At 25.8% G+C, this 16,787-nt stretch overlaps 1 protein-coding gene across 1 annotated transcript; it reads left to right on the top strand.

Moving 5' to 3' along the window:
* Nucleotides 1–12,237: 12,237 nt before the first annotated feature.
* LOC112595921 (39S ribosomal protein L55, mitochondrial) lies at nucleotides 12,238–15,816 on the top strand. The gene is made up of 3 exons (XM_025341318.1): nucleotides 12,238–12,394; nucleotides 15,354–15,498; nucleotides 15,559–15,816. Exons 1-3 carry the CDS (start codon nucleotides 12,378–12,380, stop codon nucleotides 15,700–15,702), a joined length of 306 nt encoding a protein of 101 aa, XP_025197103.1. The 5' UTR covers nucleotides 12,238–12,377; the 3' UTR covers nucleotides 15,703–15,816.
* Nucleotides 15,817–16,787: the final 971 nt, after the last annotated feature.

Genomic DNA, 16,787 nt, shown 5'->3' with positions numbered 1-16,787 from the left:
CATTCACAGTGTGACTCCATCATTACAGCAAATTGACATTAACAATTCATTAAAATAAAATTACCTGCTAAATGTGTACACCTATGTCTATTATTACAGTCTTAAACCTTAATTGATTACTTGCTGTTGTAATAGTTAAGTATAGTGTTGTGTTAACATCAAGTATAGAATATAGCACACTTTTTTAAGATGTGTGATATTACTGATATGCAATTAATGAGGTGCAGTAGTACATCTGTAAGAAAAATATATAACCATAGTCAAACGCTTATTATTAGAATCCTGGTTATTGGAAATATTGACGATTGAAGATATTTTACAATACTAAACGTTTTCAATGATATTCAGCAGTTATTGGTGTAAGGACTATAGGCATTGACTAGTATTTCCAATGCTGAATAATATTTCAATATTATAATAAAATGTAGCATTTTCGTTAATTTTATACTGTATTTCAATAATATTTTATCATCTAACTATGAACTACAATATAAATAAATAAAACAATATTATTTCTATATCACCAGAAAATAGACCAAGGGGATTTATCCCACATACCTATTATCATCTCCGTAAATACGTTACTGCGGCACTTCCTAGTTTCGACTTTCGCCTACCTTTATGACCCATGTGTATAATGATTAAACACTCCATCGTTAGAATTAGAACATTTTAGCTTATTAGAATATTACTGCAAGTTGTTTAAAAAAAAAAAAGTTGTCTATATTTAGTTGGTAAGCAGCCAGGTGTGAGGTGGGTATAGGTAGTGAATTTTTTTGTTAATGTCAATGTGATTGATTGCGTCTTTCGTAGTTCAGAAACTATCAATCAATACATTAGTCTTTAAGTAATACAAGAATTTATTATTTTTATGTTTTAATTTATTCAAACATATCTGATTCAATTATTTAAAACAAATAACATAACCTATGGGACTTCCGATTTACAACTTACAAAGTGTAATTGTGTGCTTGCGTGTTCACTAATTAATACCTAGGTATTAATAACTAATATAATTACCAAGCACGCAAGATTTGCATTCAGGTTATAGTTGTTTTAAATAGTAAACAGTTGGTTTATTTTCCGAATAAATATTAAAAAGGATTCTTACGAGAACTGTTGAAAATTTAATTGAATATCAGGAACAAAGTTCGTAGGTACCTAAATGTAATTAGATTTATTTATAAATTCTTGATTAAAACTAATAATTTGCAATCTCTACTCTTTAGTACCTACTTCTTGGTTTAAATTTTAATAAATAATTAGAAATTCGATTTTTGAAAAATTGATGTCAGGCATGAATAGTAAATTTTCTGTTTTTCATCAACGTCTATAGCATAATAATATGCAGTTGTATAATAATACAATATATACTTTACAGTTTATGTCTGTAAATAAAAATTTAATAAGTTACAATTATTACATATAACAATCATACAAATAAGATAACTATAATAATAAATAATATTCATCATTGCAAGTTTGCCGGTTTACACCATAGCCATATACTGATACTAATTTGTAAACATAAGCGCAAATAGGCTTTAATTTGTATTGTTGTGTAAGGTGAAATAGATTATTTTAGTGAAAACTGAGAAATATGGACTGGGTATGTATAAAAATACATTTCATTGTTCAAACTATTAATTTATTATAAATAAACAATAAACTAATAGGTAACCAATTTATCATTGTAACATAAGTGTTGTGTGTTAATATTCAGTCTGCATTTTGTTTTTCCTTAATTAAAATTGTTGATTCTTTACTAAACCTAGAATAGTATAATTTATGTTCACGAATTTTCAGAATAAAATTATTTATCACATAATATATATAGGAGTAAAAGTATCTATATGTTATCATCAGTATTATAATTACAATCATATAAATTAGACCAGTTAATAAAATCTAGATGACACAGACACACAGTAGATATACAATCTCTAGAATTCCAATTAAATGCATACCTAATCAAAATATTTCAAATATTCAAATAGTTAAAATCAGTAAAACATTTATAATAACAATAAGTATATATAATTATACTAAGCGGTGGATGAATTGATGAAACAATTCATTAGAAATAATAGAGCAATTTTTCATGACATTAATAAATGAAGAGTTTGATAATACATAGTCAAGGATAAAATTTTTGTATTATAAATATGTGGTTATATCGAAAAAGATGAAATATAAATATATGATGGTTTATAATTAAAATATGTATAGGTGTTACTACAAGTAGGTAGAAGGACTCAAGGACGAAGATGTAATGTTGTATTTTAATCACTTCATAAATAATAATAATAAAAAATTAGAATTGAGACATTTTTTACGAATTTTTTCAATGTATTCAAAGTAATTGGTATAGACTATAGACACATAAATTAGAACGATTAGGTACATACTATTTATGTATTATAGACCAGTGTGTATTTTGTATACATAATTTTTGTATGAGGGATCACAATAAAAAAAATTTAAACCAAAAATAATAAATAATAAAACATATTTATTTATTACATTTTACTTAAAAACTATAAATAATTAAAGTTCAAAATTTAATTTTCTTCTTTATTTTAGTTAAAATCCATATGAGAATTATATTTTTATTTTTAATATATAATATTATGTTTATTATATGAAATTATTGTAATACTATGAATTATGACTAAGTAGTGATTAGTCACTACTATTCATTAGGTAATTTAAAGGTACGCGTACGCTATTGGTGAATAGTTCGCGCCCGGACGCGATTTTACAATTTGTTTATTTGTCATTCGCTAAAAATTAAACTGCAGATTGTATTAGATTAGATCATACACACATCGCACTGACACTACATAATATATCATACATGATTTATGTAAAGCGAGCGAATAAAATTTTTCATCGTCAACGACTGACCGTGCTTAATTTTAGGTGAACACCACGAGGTGATGATGATTTGGCGCTAATTTTAATCGTGTAAAATGTTATGGTGTGTATAAGCTTTGAATTCTGGCGAATAAAAAATTCACGGCGATTTAAAATCGCATCCGCGCCCAAACTATTCGCCAGATGGGTAAGAGCTTTACAATGTGTCGTCTTTTGGATAAAATGAAATAAAAATTTACAACAATCTTAGTCATTTTTTTTTAACGCTTTTACACTAGTAACATTATTTTATAAAATGTATTTAATAAAGGCCTACATGGAAAGTCTGATATTCCACATCGCCAATTATATACGAGCATACGATCCTGATATAAAACTAATAAAATAGTACAATGTAGCTTTTCTCTTATAAATAAAGGCTTCAATTTGATTGTTATGAATTATAATTTAATATTTTGATTAGATATAGCTGGTTATCTAAAGGTAATTTGGATAGCGATTAGAACCCCGCCGTCTTTGGATAAAGAACTGGTAAGAATTAAGAAGTATCTGTCATGTCTAAATATATTATATCAAATTAATCCAGTACTTATGTGATATGATTCAACTTTTAACGTTACTCGTGAGTCATGTTTCAGTGAAAATTAGCACAATATCCTAAATATAATTAGCAAATTAAAATTTTTAAATGAAAGATCTTGTTATTTGGGCTTCAAACATTTTGATGTACTTATGATGATTAAAATTTTTTTTGATTAAACAATTTTTCAAGTTATTTTGATATATTTAATAACATATTATTCCCAACATTATTTATACGTTTTTGAAGTTCTCGAGACAGTTGATTCATTTGATTACGTTGAATGTTAGTACGAGCTGAAGAAATATTAAATAAGAATATTAGACCATATTGAAGACTTACGCTAGTTGACTTATAACTGTTGTGACGAGTAAGCTATTAGTGAATTATTTAATAAAGTCTTCGAAAAACGTGGCTTTTCAAGGTAACTCGAGATAACTTTTCCAAGACGAGTGAAAGTAAACTTGGACACATATTAGATCTTATTGACTAAAAAATAATTGAGATGCTACTAAAACCAGTAGGTATCAGTATTTTGATTTTTGAATGTCGGTTTTAATCTAATGTGAATTAAACATAATTAAATTTCAAGAACGTAATAATCTGTTTAGTAGATACGTACCTACTTCAAGTACGAAATCCATTTACATGAGACAATCGTGAAATTGAATAATTATTTACATTTTAATTCATTTAACACTAGTTTTATTAAAAATTCAATAGTGGTTTTATTTCATAGAGTATTGATAGTAACTAGCGATTTAATTTAAAAGATAAAATACGATCGACGTACGCAACTGTCAGACATGAACCTGTGAGAGTGCCTTAGAAGATCTAAGGGAAAATGTCGACCACTGTTGACAGATAGACGAAGAATAAATCACGTCACCATTTCTCTTAAGTATTTTCTTAAAATTTATAATGGCTGGAAATATTGGTTTGATAGGGTTATTTTTGCTAGGATATTAGGGTAATTGAAGAATGGGGAGTAACTCGTGGAGTGGGTTGTGTAGCGTAGGATAGGATTTGGTAGCAGTTTCATAATTTTTGATAACATGTTTATTTAGGTCTACATGCAATGTTTAATTTTAGATGTAGAAGAAGGATTTTTTAATAAAACGAAAGATTTTGTTTTGAGTTACTAGTATTTTGTTCAAGTTTGAGTTTTGTGTGAAATATTAAATTTGGATGCCATGCATATAATTTGATTTTAGAATAGTTTGTAAAGACTTAGTTTGATTTATTGAATGATGAGATGTCCAGGTACTCAAAAATGTAACACCTATTAACTATATAGCAGAATGGTTATATAATATTTACTCACGATTTTTAAATAGAATGATGCGTTGTATATGATTTCAGTATTTCACTTTAATTAGTATTAATCATTATTCTGAATATTATTATAATAAATTACATGTTACGATTTTATTAATCAGAGAAATATATTTGGATGATAATGGTGATCTAAAAATAAGGTATATATGTATATCTTATAGGTTAAGTTACCCAAATTAGTGTGTATAAACCAACACACTATAAAACATACTCCTCATCTTTTGCAACACATTTAATACATTTAATGGTACATTATTATTTTTATAAATCAATGCAGATATTAAAATGGAAAATAAGATTTTATCCTAAATTTACTATGCAGCAAGTAATAATAGGTTGATACTTAAATACAAAAATTACTTATGATAATACATATTTTATATTTTGATTATAAAATTATTAAAATTCATAACCCTAATCCAAAAGTTAATAATTTAAATCTGTGTTATTACATAATTTTGTCAATACATTTAATACATTTTGTTCTTCTGGGAATTAGAAATGTTATTTTCATATCTTCTTGGAATTTTAATTATACTTTATACATTATCCATTATCCAACTATTATATAATGGGTACCTCGATAAAAAGTAAACGTTTTAATACGTAGTAAAATGTTGTGCTTACATAAATTGCGTGTCTACATTGACAGCTAACGTTAAGCGGATGTTATACGGAATTATTCATTGAACAGAAATCTATCTAGATTTACAATATTATCTAATTCATTCTAATTGAATTTGATATTAGAAAAAGTCTAGGAAAAAGTTTTGCTTTGAGTAAAATAAGTTTTAAATATTTTTAAACAATAAAAAGTTTACTGAGTACAATTGAATGTTGTTTCGTTATTGGTTATAGTTATAACTTATATTGTTATCTTTTAATAAGCTAATTATATCACTTATATTGTATTATTATTATTAATTTAAAATTTAGACTTTTAAATAATTAATTTATGTAAGTATAAGGTATACCAAAAAAATGGGAGAATGGTGATAGCTTTCTTATAGCCCATCCTGAAGAGTGCAAACTTATAAATTTACTAAGTGTAGTCAAAATCAATGTGAATACGTGATTCAATCAAATACATTAAAGGCCCTTCGCACTAGGCAAATAGTTTGCCCGCGGATGCAACTATAATTTGCAGCGAAAGTTCGCTTAAAATTGAATAGGTAGCTATACGAAATTCCCAAGAGCAAAATAAATTACTTTAATAGTTATTAGTTATATAATTTCATAAAATAAAATCATAGAAATTTAAAATGATGATAAACCACAATCTTCGTTTAGAATAATTTTTTTGAATTATACTGATTTATCATTAAATTTAAAATTGAATACATACATTACAGTGACATATTCCTCAATAATAAAATAAGACTATTAATTCCTAATGTACAATAGAGAAGTTACTTACTTTCCTTCTATTTTTAATATTATTTTTCTATACATTTTATTATTTTATGTATGTATTATAAACTAAGTTAGGTTAGGTTACCAGTTATATCGTATAGGTAGGTAAAATTATTCAATTCTATTAAAATTTTTAATACCTAAAATAAATTTGCTTTATTTACTTTACACGCATTACATATTTTCATTAAACAATCTATCTAAATTTTCATTTTTTTTGGCACAGTTTTTTTTAATTTAATTTTATTCTTGGCTTAAAAATAATAAAATTGTTATCACTAAATATTAATTACTTTTTGTTACACAATTATTTCACGATTGTTATAGGTACCAAATAGTTCATTGTAGTCAAAGTTATTTAATGTTTCTACGTCTAAATCGTCTAATAGCATACGATTATACTAAAAAATTCATATTATAAATAATTTAATTATATCACACGTTAACTTACTGAAGATTGTTTTAAACTGTATGACTATTGACTAGTATTTCAGTTATGACTTATGACTGCGACTGAAATCAAGACATTATACTCATTACCCAAAGTGGCTTAAGAATTTAAGATTCTTAATTGGACTAGTTTTGGCAAACTATGTTTACCCAGTTGACAGTTCCTTTGAAAAGATGTTACCTTTCGATGTCTAATGCAGCAATTATGGTTTTAAATCATGTAGCGAAACTTTGTTCACTTCGATAATTCAAGCCCGTTTAAAACAACAGGCAGAAATTGAGGTCGATACTGATAATTCAGCTAGTCCACTAGGAAAGATGCCTGAAGTGACGTCTGTAACTCATAATCGAAAACGTAAATCATTGTAGTACTGGACCAAACAATTTGTTAGGCACATGTTTGATGTTATGTTGCCCATAGTATAAGTGATTTCTGTTCACATCCGAGATATAAAGTTTATCGTGTATACAATCGACGACATTGAGACCTTAGAGACGGAGTGGCCCAACGGGCAACCGGGACAATTCCGGATGGCCTAGTGGCTAGTGCCCTGGCTTGTTTATATAATAAATGGTCTGGTCCTGGTGTGATGAAAATGATTAATATTTTTTTTTTTTTTTTAAGTTAACTATAGAAATAATGAAAACAAATTTATAGTGTGAACTATAAATTATAAACCATTTGTCATGGTGTGAACCACGAATTAAAATATTTTAGTTCGTGGTCTGAACAATAAATAGTAAAATACCCGATAACTCGATTTTTTACGTAATTACATTGGCTTATTATAACATTAATAATATTATAACAATAACCCACTAAACCACACAATCTATAAATAGTTATTCAGGTGGGTTTTAATATTATATATATATTGTGATTAACAAAATATACGACTATGATTGTGAATACGTCATAGGCTTGATTTTTAAACAATAATTCCTACTAAATATCACAAATTATATGATTAAAATAAATTAGTATTTTCTGAATTTAAGTTTTTAATAACAAAAAAAATAAAAAGTAAAATTTAGACTTAAAATATAAAACAGTACCTATTTAATATAATATATATGTAAATTATTTATATTGAAGTGCAATAAACAATTATAATGCGCAAATAAACATGACCATTAATTTAGAAAACATGGATTATCTATTATTATTCACACAAAAGTGCACTGATTTTTGTGCTCTATACTAATTATTATAAGAATTATTCTTATCAATTATCTTGATTTTATAGAAACACTTATTATTTTATTAGGTTAGCCTAATTTTGGTTCTGGTATTAAATTATTTTTCTCCAGAACTGCTTCATTTGATTCCGCTTCATCCATAATCTCCATTTCATTTGCATGAAGGTTGAGTTCTAATACATAGTTTTAATATGTTTCAGAGCAGGATTTTCCTGGCTAAGAACTGTTTTGTCTGGTTCTATTTTTTATATTATTTCTTCTAGTACGATTGAACAGTTATCGAGTTCTGTTTCTGTAATATTTGAAATTGATGTCAAATATTTTGAACTTGTTCCAGGGTGAGATTTTTTAGAGTTTCTCTATTCGATTCTATTTGTGTGACTGTCCTATCGTTTGTCGGTTTTAATTCTTCAGATTTACGTATTTCCTCTTTCGTGAGTAAAAATTGCTTGTGGAATTTACGATGACATATTTTAATGCAGTCTGTGTCTGTGCACTTATAAACGGGCTTAATGATATTTACTATTTTACAATATATATATATATATATATTAAGTCGAAAAGCAAATAAGGTAAATGGTTTAACAAAATTGTGGTTTTAACTTTTAATCCATATCTTTATTATTTTAGAAAGAATATTAAAGAACAATTGTTTTGTAAATTCAATCAATGAATACTTTTGTAAAACTGTTTTATTATATAAATGTTAACTTAATGACTGATATTTGAAAACACGTATGGTATAACTGGTAGTTTCCCGCAAATAACGTAATTGATTGTTTTTATTTCAGCTAAATTCAGCCTAATAATACTTTATTTGTTAATAAGATTCTTTACATTGAAGTCATTGAATACCATTGTTTTATTAAAAAGAAATGTCAGGCAATTCTATTAATTGGTTTAGTTATTTTCCTAATCACCATAGATGTATGAATATAATACATTTGTAATACTAAAAAAAGCAATAAAATATAATTTATATTTTGATATATATTTAATATATATATATTTTATAATATATCTATTTCGTATTTGTATTATAATCAATTATTATTTATTAATGAAATGCTTTTGTACATAATATATTTTTGTAGGTTCTAAAAATGAAAAAAAATGTTTGGTGATGTAATTGGTTAAAGGTGGGTGGCCTGCCTGGCCTGGTTAAATTTCAATCTCCAGGTCTGATTTGGTTTCCACTCCGCCCCTGGGCCACGACAATAATATACAAATATAATAATTTCAAATAATTGTTAAAGGCATAGCATAGGTATGATATAATTTGTAAATTATATTATTTCATTGTGTATTTCATACATGTTATACAATATCTAAAATAATATTAATATCAATCTGTTATTTTATTGATCATAACAAATAAATGTTTTTGTTAAGTTAGATTGGTTTATATTGTTATACTTGTTATAGGCAATAAAAATTGTGTAATAAAAACTAATTAATATATACATGTATATATATACATAAATTTTCTGTTGCGATAAAAATTTAATTTTTTTTTTAAGCCAAGAATAAATTTAAAAAAAAACTATGTCAAGGAATGAAAATTTAGGTAGATTATGTTTAATGCAAATATATAATGTGGAAAGTAATACAATATAATTTATCTCCGTTGTCCTCTCCTTTAATTCAAAATACAATATCTACACAAACTTATTATATATAAATCAGTCATTAGACTAGTTTGGTCTTATGAAATCGCAATTTGGGGTTTTACCAAATTATTGAACATTCATACATTTCAATCAACTACGTTGAGTCTCTTAACGCACACCTTATAGTATATTTCAAATTTTTTCTTACATAATGACATAATATTAAGTACAAAAACCGAACACCGAACTAACCAATACAATATGGAAACATTTCCACCAAAATTTAAGCACGCAAAGCATTACACTTTTTACACTTTAATTCGGCTGCATATGAATTGCGTTCTAAAATACAAAAATATAAATCGCGATATCCGAGTTGCGTCCCGATTAATAATTGATTAATTGGCTAATAATATACATATTTTCCTTTCCAATTTTACAGACTGAAGACTGTCATTTGTATAAATGGTGTATAAACAGCAATATAATAGTTTATTTTTTTCACTGAACATTTTCACTATTTCAAGATTTTCCATTGCAAAATTAAATAAATATAAATAAAAATATGATGATTTGATATGGAATGTTGAAATGTGACTGATGTAGTGATGTTAACGCGAACAAATAAATAGCAAGGTGGTATTTACAGATAAGATAGCGATAATTGAGATTATATCTACGAGTTTATCACCAAACATTATTATTAGTGGCTGAAAAACGCGTGGACACTGGACGCAATTCGAATGCACCGTCTTATTCCATATGTCAACTAGCTGTTATCTTTCAGAAAAACTCGCCACGCAGATTGAAGCGTAAATGGCGAGAATCGCGGACGTTTTGTCCCTGCTGTTTCGTCCCCATCAAAAAAACCAGTCCACAGACGTTTCGTCTCGGAGAGTTATTAACCATAGGACGTTTCACGTTTGATCCCCCGTATACTTAGATAATCTAAATAATTATATTTGATGTTAAAATGAAAATACTACAAAATATACAAATATATAATCAATATTCATACAATATAATCAAATAGTCAAAATTTAAGATTTAAATAAATCACAATTATATTAAATCAATAGTTAACATAAAATGAATAAATAAAATAATTAAATACTATAAATTATAATATTAAGATAAATTATATATTTATTTTAGGTTAACTGAATTTTGATATACTAAATTTTTTATATCTATAAGAAAACCACATCATTTCAGGTATTGATATAAATTCAAAATTTCAGCTCGCAAATCTGTTTGGCTCTATAGTGCACGTAAAATCTTTACTACTTACCTATAGGCCAGGGATGGGCAACTCAAAGTTACTATAGGGCTCCTGCTATAGGCTATATACTATATTAGATATTATACAGAATTGTTCATTAAAAATAAATGTATTATAATCGTTAGTAAAATAACGAACTTTGAAGTAATTAATAATTAATAATGATTTAAAAAAACCTGAAAACCGAATGTCCTATTATCTAAGAATACCAGAGACCAGAACCAAAGTCCTATAACAATAGCTCTCCGAGACGAAACGTCCTACCTTAATAATTGCTAAGGACGAAATGGCGAGGGCGAAATGTCTGTTTACCAAATGGTGAATGGTGTAGACTGTAGAGATTTATTAAATTAATTAAAGTTGTTACCAATAAATGTATTCTTCACCACGATGTTCGTGTCATTTTAATCTTGTACTTTAAATTTATATCAAATTTGCTTATTGCCGTAGTTGTATGCAAATTATAAAATTTTCTTCAAATTCCATCTAAATTTGTGAGATAATATCTATAGTCCGCTCTCACGGACAATTAAAAACGAAAATATCCCTCGATTTGCTATGCAACATCACCTTAAGTAAGTCTGAAGTCACAAGGTTAAAAAAATTGCATTTTTTGTTGCACCGAGTCTTCTAGCAGGGTCACTCACTCAGGTCGATAACTGTCTCTAAATAGTTTGGATAAAAACATTAAAAACAAAAATACATATATAAATAACACATTTTATTAGGTTTACAGTTCCATTTAAATATCTTTCAATTAAAGATTAGGTAATTTTAACACGATAATAGATTTTCGATAACATAAAATGTCAATTTCTGTAAGTTTTTATCGCGTGCTTAATATTATTGATCATTTCGTTTTTCTCTACGTACACGACAACTTATAATTAATAACGTTAACCATGGTGATGGAAAAGCATGTAAATCTCTTTGATTTAAAAGAGTGGTCAGATCAGAATGACGGGTTTAGGTTTAATTACCAAATTACAACAATTTGGTATATTGCCAACTAATCAAAAATGTCCTCGTGGATATTTTATGAAACTTGTAAAAGATCAGTCAACAATTGACAACCATAAATGGATATGCAGTCATGCAGAGAAAAAGTTGGTGGTAAGAAAGGGAAAAAATCAAGCAACTATAGGATAAGTACTTTCGTAAATAAAAATTTACAAAAAAAAAAAAAACAAATCAAAAATTTAAATTAAAAAAAAAAAAAGGGTGTCCAGTAAAGTAAAAATGTTCTTATTACTTTTCTGAGTTAGTTTTTTTGAATTTGAAACACTCCGTCTTCCAATTACTATTTTCTATTTTCGGTATTATTTTATTCTTGTTTTTTAGCACTCGGTGGAATTAAAATTGGAGTATCATCGACTGGACGTTGGACGACACCTCCATTTTTTTATATCATAATTCAAAAGTTAAGAGTTGGTAGTACTTTTTTGATTTCATTTATCTGATTCTTATCATTTTAATCATTCTTATCACTCCATTTTTGTCAAGACTTCAATAAAATATTAAAATTTAAAAATTGTTCCTGATAATTATTTTTTTTTTTTAAATTCCAAAAAAACTCTTACATTTGAAGGATTCATTGCTGGATACCAGTGCAGTAGATTAAAAAAATATGGTCAATATTGTCAGGTAAACATATAAGTTAATATATTACTTGTCTAGAACAAGTTGGATTTAAATTTCTATTGAATAGTCTTTTCAGTTTTAACATATTAAATATTTTAGAATAAACTTTATAATTGAATTAGTTAAAGTATGAACAGAAATGTAATAGAACAATAAATAAATTTCAATTTTTTTTTTTAACGTATTTATCCAAATATCCAAATACATCAACCATCGCCATGAAAATCTGTACATTAGTATTAAACAAATCTTAGTTATAAATTAATTAAAAAGTGATTCATCAAGCATGCTCATGCACCCTTTTTTTCTTGAAAAACATAATTATTAAAAATCTGACTTGGAAGTTTAAATATACTTAATTTAAAGTTTTCAATATATTTTTGTACTTCTTCAGGGGTGTTTTGTATGGATACAAACTTCTGTTTTAAATAATACAGTTTTTTAGCTCTTAAATTTTTTGAATAATGTTAAATACCTATCAAAATCAATATCTCAATGAGGATTTTCTGAGTTATTTAATTTTATACACCGAGGGATATTAAACCACAAAAATGAGTTAGAAAGCTCTACGGGAAATATAATAATTTTTATTTAATAAAGATGGTTCAAGTATAATAAATACTAGTACTAAAACCAATTTTACAGACATTTTTTGTTTTAGGAAAATCGTTTTAAGGGCTTCTATTCTTAATTTAAACATTTAAAATATTTTAAGAACTAGAAAACTACTTGCTCAAATTTTAACATAGTTACATTAATATTTCTAAAAAAATATTTATAAAATAATTTACAGTAAGAGAGGTTTTCATTTGAAAAACATAAGTTTGTATCACTGCAGTTCACTCCTTTAGTAGTACAAAATATCTCAATAATTTTAAAATATGATCTTTAAGAACATTAAATTAAACATTAATACTTAAGTATTATACTGAAATGTATTTATGTTTATAATGTTTATCATTACTATTTATTATTAATTATATGATTTTATACAATATTTAAATATTTATTGGTAAATAAACCTCATAGTCATAAAATAGAAATTTCTGGTTTATGAGATTTTCGATTATTATTTAATTCAGAATTTGTTAAAATTATTAAAATATTTTTATTATCATTTATTGTTATTGTATTCTTATGCTTGGTTTATAATACAATTTATATGCAGTGATGAGATGCATGTTTTTATGTAAGTTTAGAAGACGTTGAAATAAAAAATGATTGAGCGTTGCATTTTTGTATAACATCAGAAATAAACAAATTGTAAATTATAATTATTTAAATTATTTGTCCGTAATCCAAAGTTGTAGGGCATAGTCCTTCAACCTTCTATCTTGTAATGCTTGTTATTATGTAATATAAATTGGAACTTCACTGCTTTAGAACTTTGAAGGTATATTTACTTAGAATAATAAGTTATATTTTTCCAACTTTAGTGAAAATCTATCATCTATGAAGTTATCAGTAGCTTTTCAAATAGTTTAAAAATATTTTAGTATTGTCGTGGTATTATATAAGTAGATTTCCCAATAGGTAATAGAAGTGGTTGAGCTGGCAGATGCCTAAGGACGGTAATTGTTGTAGTGCTTTTTAAAATACATCATTCGTATTTGAGGAAAATAGAAAATTTTTATTTAATATTTTCGAAAAATGATCCATAATTCATATCATACGTGCATTGTTAAAAAAACAGTTTTTGAAAATAATAAATTTAAAAATAGATTATGCAGGTCACATAATATCAGATGTGTCATATTCGTAGACCATAATGGGTATAATATTTAAAAATGAATTTATTTTTAAATTTAATTCGACAACCTTGGTAGTATCGCTGTTATCATAACTATTATGTTCGAAAGATAACTATAACATTAATCAAAAACCAGCATAGTTATTCAATATTCGGTAATAATTAGTAATTATTGTATTATTTTTTAATCGGTCTATGTTAAAGAAAACTTAGCACGTGTGGTGTGTCAGTGTAGTTTAAAAATCAATAAGAAAGTACCTATGTTTCCTAAATATAAGTACCAAGTAAATTGGTAAATCAAAAATTGTCAAGGAAGGTTTTAATTTGGTGAATGTCCATGGAAATATTTTCTAAGTAGGCTTAATTACTAAGAGAGAAAAAAATAAGCCCGAAAATTCAAATTAATTTAGGACTACATACAACATACTAATTGTAAACACATCGTTCAGCCTAGTTTAACGTAACAATTTCGTATTAACTGCGATTATAAATAAAAAGTTTGAGCCGGCCACTAGCTGGGTACATTTTTATATAACTAATTTGTATCACATCTAAGTACTTATTGTGCCCAAGTGGTATAGATTGTAAAATTTACTTTAAAAAAAAAAAAAAAGAAAAGAGTTGGGTACACAAATATTTTCATTACCTACCTAATAACTTTTTCAGAACTTGGGACAAAAGTTAAAAAAAAAAAAAAATGGTGGATTTAAAAATATTTGTGTCTTGCAAAAAAGTAATTGTTTGAGTTTTACATTTGACTAGTATTTTATAAAAATAATTTTTGAATCAAAAGCATCAGTATTATCATAATCGCTGATAAATTGTCATTAATAGAGTAGCGCTAGGTATATAAGCAATATTGGTAATCGTCGATATCAAACACAAATTGCCCGATGTCCGCAATCGTTGAGCAAAAATGATTGAAAATTTGCCTGCGACTTCTATTAATATAATTACTTTGTCCACTATGAGAAAATAATTAGATTTAGGTAATATTATAATTAATATTAAGAATATTTTAAAGGGTGCATTATTATTTATTTATGATAGATGCAGTACATTTTTAATGACTGTAGTCGTTAAAAATTGATAGCAATCCATTAGTATACTCATGTTATGTATAATTTGTACAATTAAAAAAATCAACCATCACTTGATTCTTATTAATTTTATCAAATATATATTAATCTTTTGAATTATTTTTTTCTATAGATTTAGTCGCTTTTTTAGTAGTAAATCAGCTGCTATTACAAAAATTCATAGAAACATTTATCCACAACACTACCTTACCAAAGTAGTTCAACCAGATGGTTCAAGTTTTACCATTAGATTCAATGATCCTCGTATGATAATTAAAGTAAGTGTTTTATTGTTTAAATATGTATATTAAATAATTAATATAACTTTTTGATTTTAGTTACCTTTAGATATGAACTCAATAAGTGAAGAAGAACGTAAACGCAGAATGGAAGCAAGAAAGCCCAAACAAAAGGTTAAAATAGTAGATGAATTGGAAGATTCATTTGACAGGACCAAGTATTTAAAATATTTTAAAAAGTGACATTGATCATGTTTATAAACAGAGTATACCATATGTACAATGAATATGAATTAATAATTATTAATTAGATGTAGGATGTTCAAAAATTATTATATAAATAATATACATAATAAAATAAAATACAATACCATTTAAAATTTAAGACATTTATTTTAATTAGAATTGACACATCGGACAGATGAAATATTAAGCAGGAAAAAGTACAAATATATATATATGTAAATATACTATATAGTATATTCATAAATAAATTAAACAATATAAATGCAATTTGAACTCTGGTACATACCTGACCGATGGCTGCAGACTTTTCATATATTATATGTACAATACTACAATAATCCTGACACTCAAAAACACTACTTCATTAAACCTAATTACTTATGAATATATTTTAATTAACTATAATGCTTAATGTATTGACATTTTATGTTGTATAATTTAATTTTCTATAGAAAATGTCTTCTATGGTTAACTTAATCCTTAGTTAGCTTACCAAATATTATGGTAATTTTTTTTAAAAAAGATATAAAAAATTATATATTGATAGAAAAACACATAATATATGTATTGGTAGTAAAAATAGTAGGCACGTTCTTCTTAATAAAACAGGATGCAATACAGTATAGAATATTAAGACAAAATCTTTTTTTATAAAAAGAATTACAATGTAATTCCCATCTGTATTATAGAGAACTGAAGGTAGACAATGACAAATAACATTAAAAACCCATATAAAAAATGTAATTAAAATAACAAACGTCTTTAACTAATTCGTACCAAATATTGGAAGATTTAATCTCACTGTAAATAAATATAATCCCCCTCATTGGGATTGAAATATTTTATATCTATTTAAGTAAGTTAATTTCTATACAAACATCAAAGTGTATGTTTGCTAAACTGTTAACCCCAAACTTTATTTTTAGATTTAGTTAATATATTGAATGGTAAAATCAATTAACTAAAAGTACATTAAAAAAAAAAAAAAAAAATGAAGAGTCTGAATAATCAACCATAATAAATTGTAATTCTTATAGTAATAATAATGCAAATTAGTATTTTCCTTATCTTGATAACATTAA

This window comes from Melanaphis sacchari, unplaced genomic scaffold (assembly GCF_002803265.2).
Source record: "Melanaphis sacchari strain LSU unplaced genomic scaffold, SCAv2.0 Contig2_pilon_pilon, whole genome shotgun sequence".
Classification (NCBI taxonomy): domain Eukaryota; kingdom Metazoa; phylum Arthropoda; class Insecta; order Hemiptera; family Aphididae; genus Melanaphis; species Melanaphis sacchari.
Note: the sequence above shows the minus strand (reverse complement) of the source record. Positions and strands in the feature narration are given on the sequence as shown.

Excerpts from the sequence above, each read along its gene's own strand:
- LOC112595921 (XM_025341318.1), top strand. Across the intron at positions 15,499-15,558 it reads ATCCTCGTATGATAATTAAA|TTACCTTTAGATATGAACTC; the intron begins GTAAGTGTTTTA and ends TTTTGATTTTAG.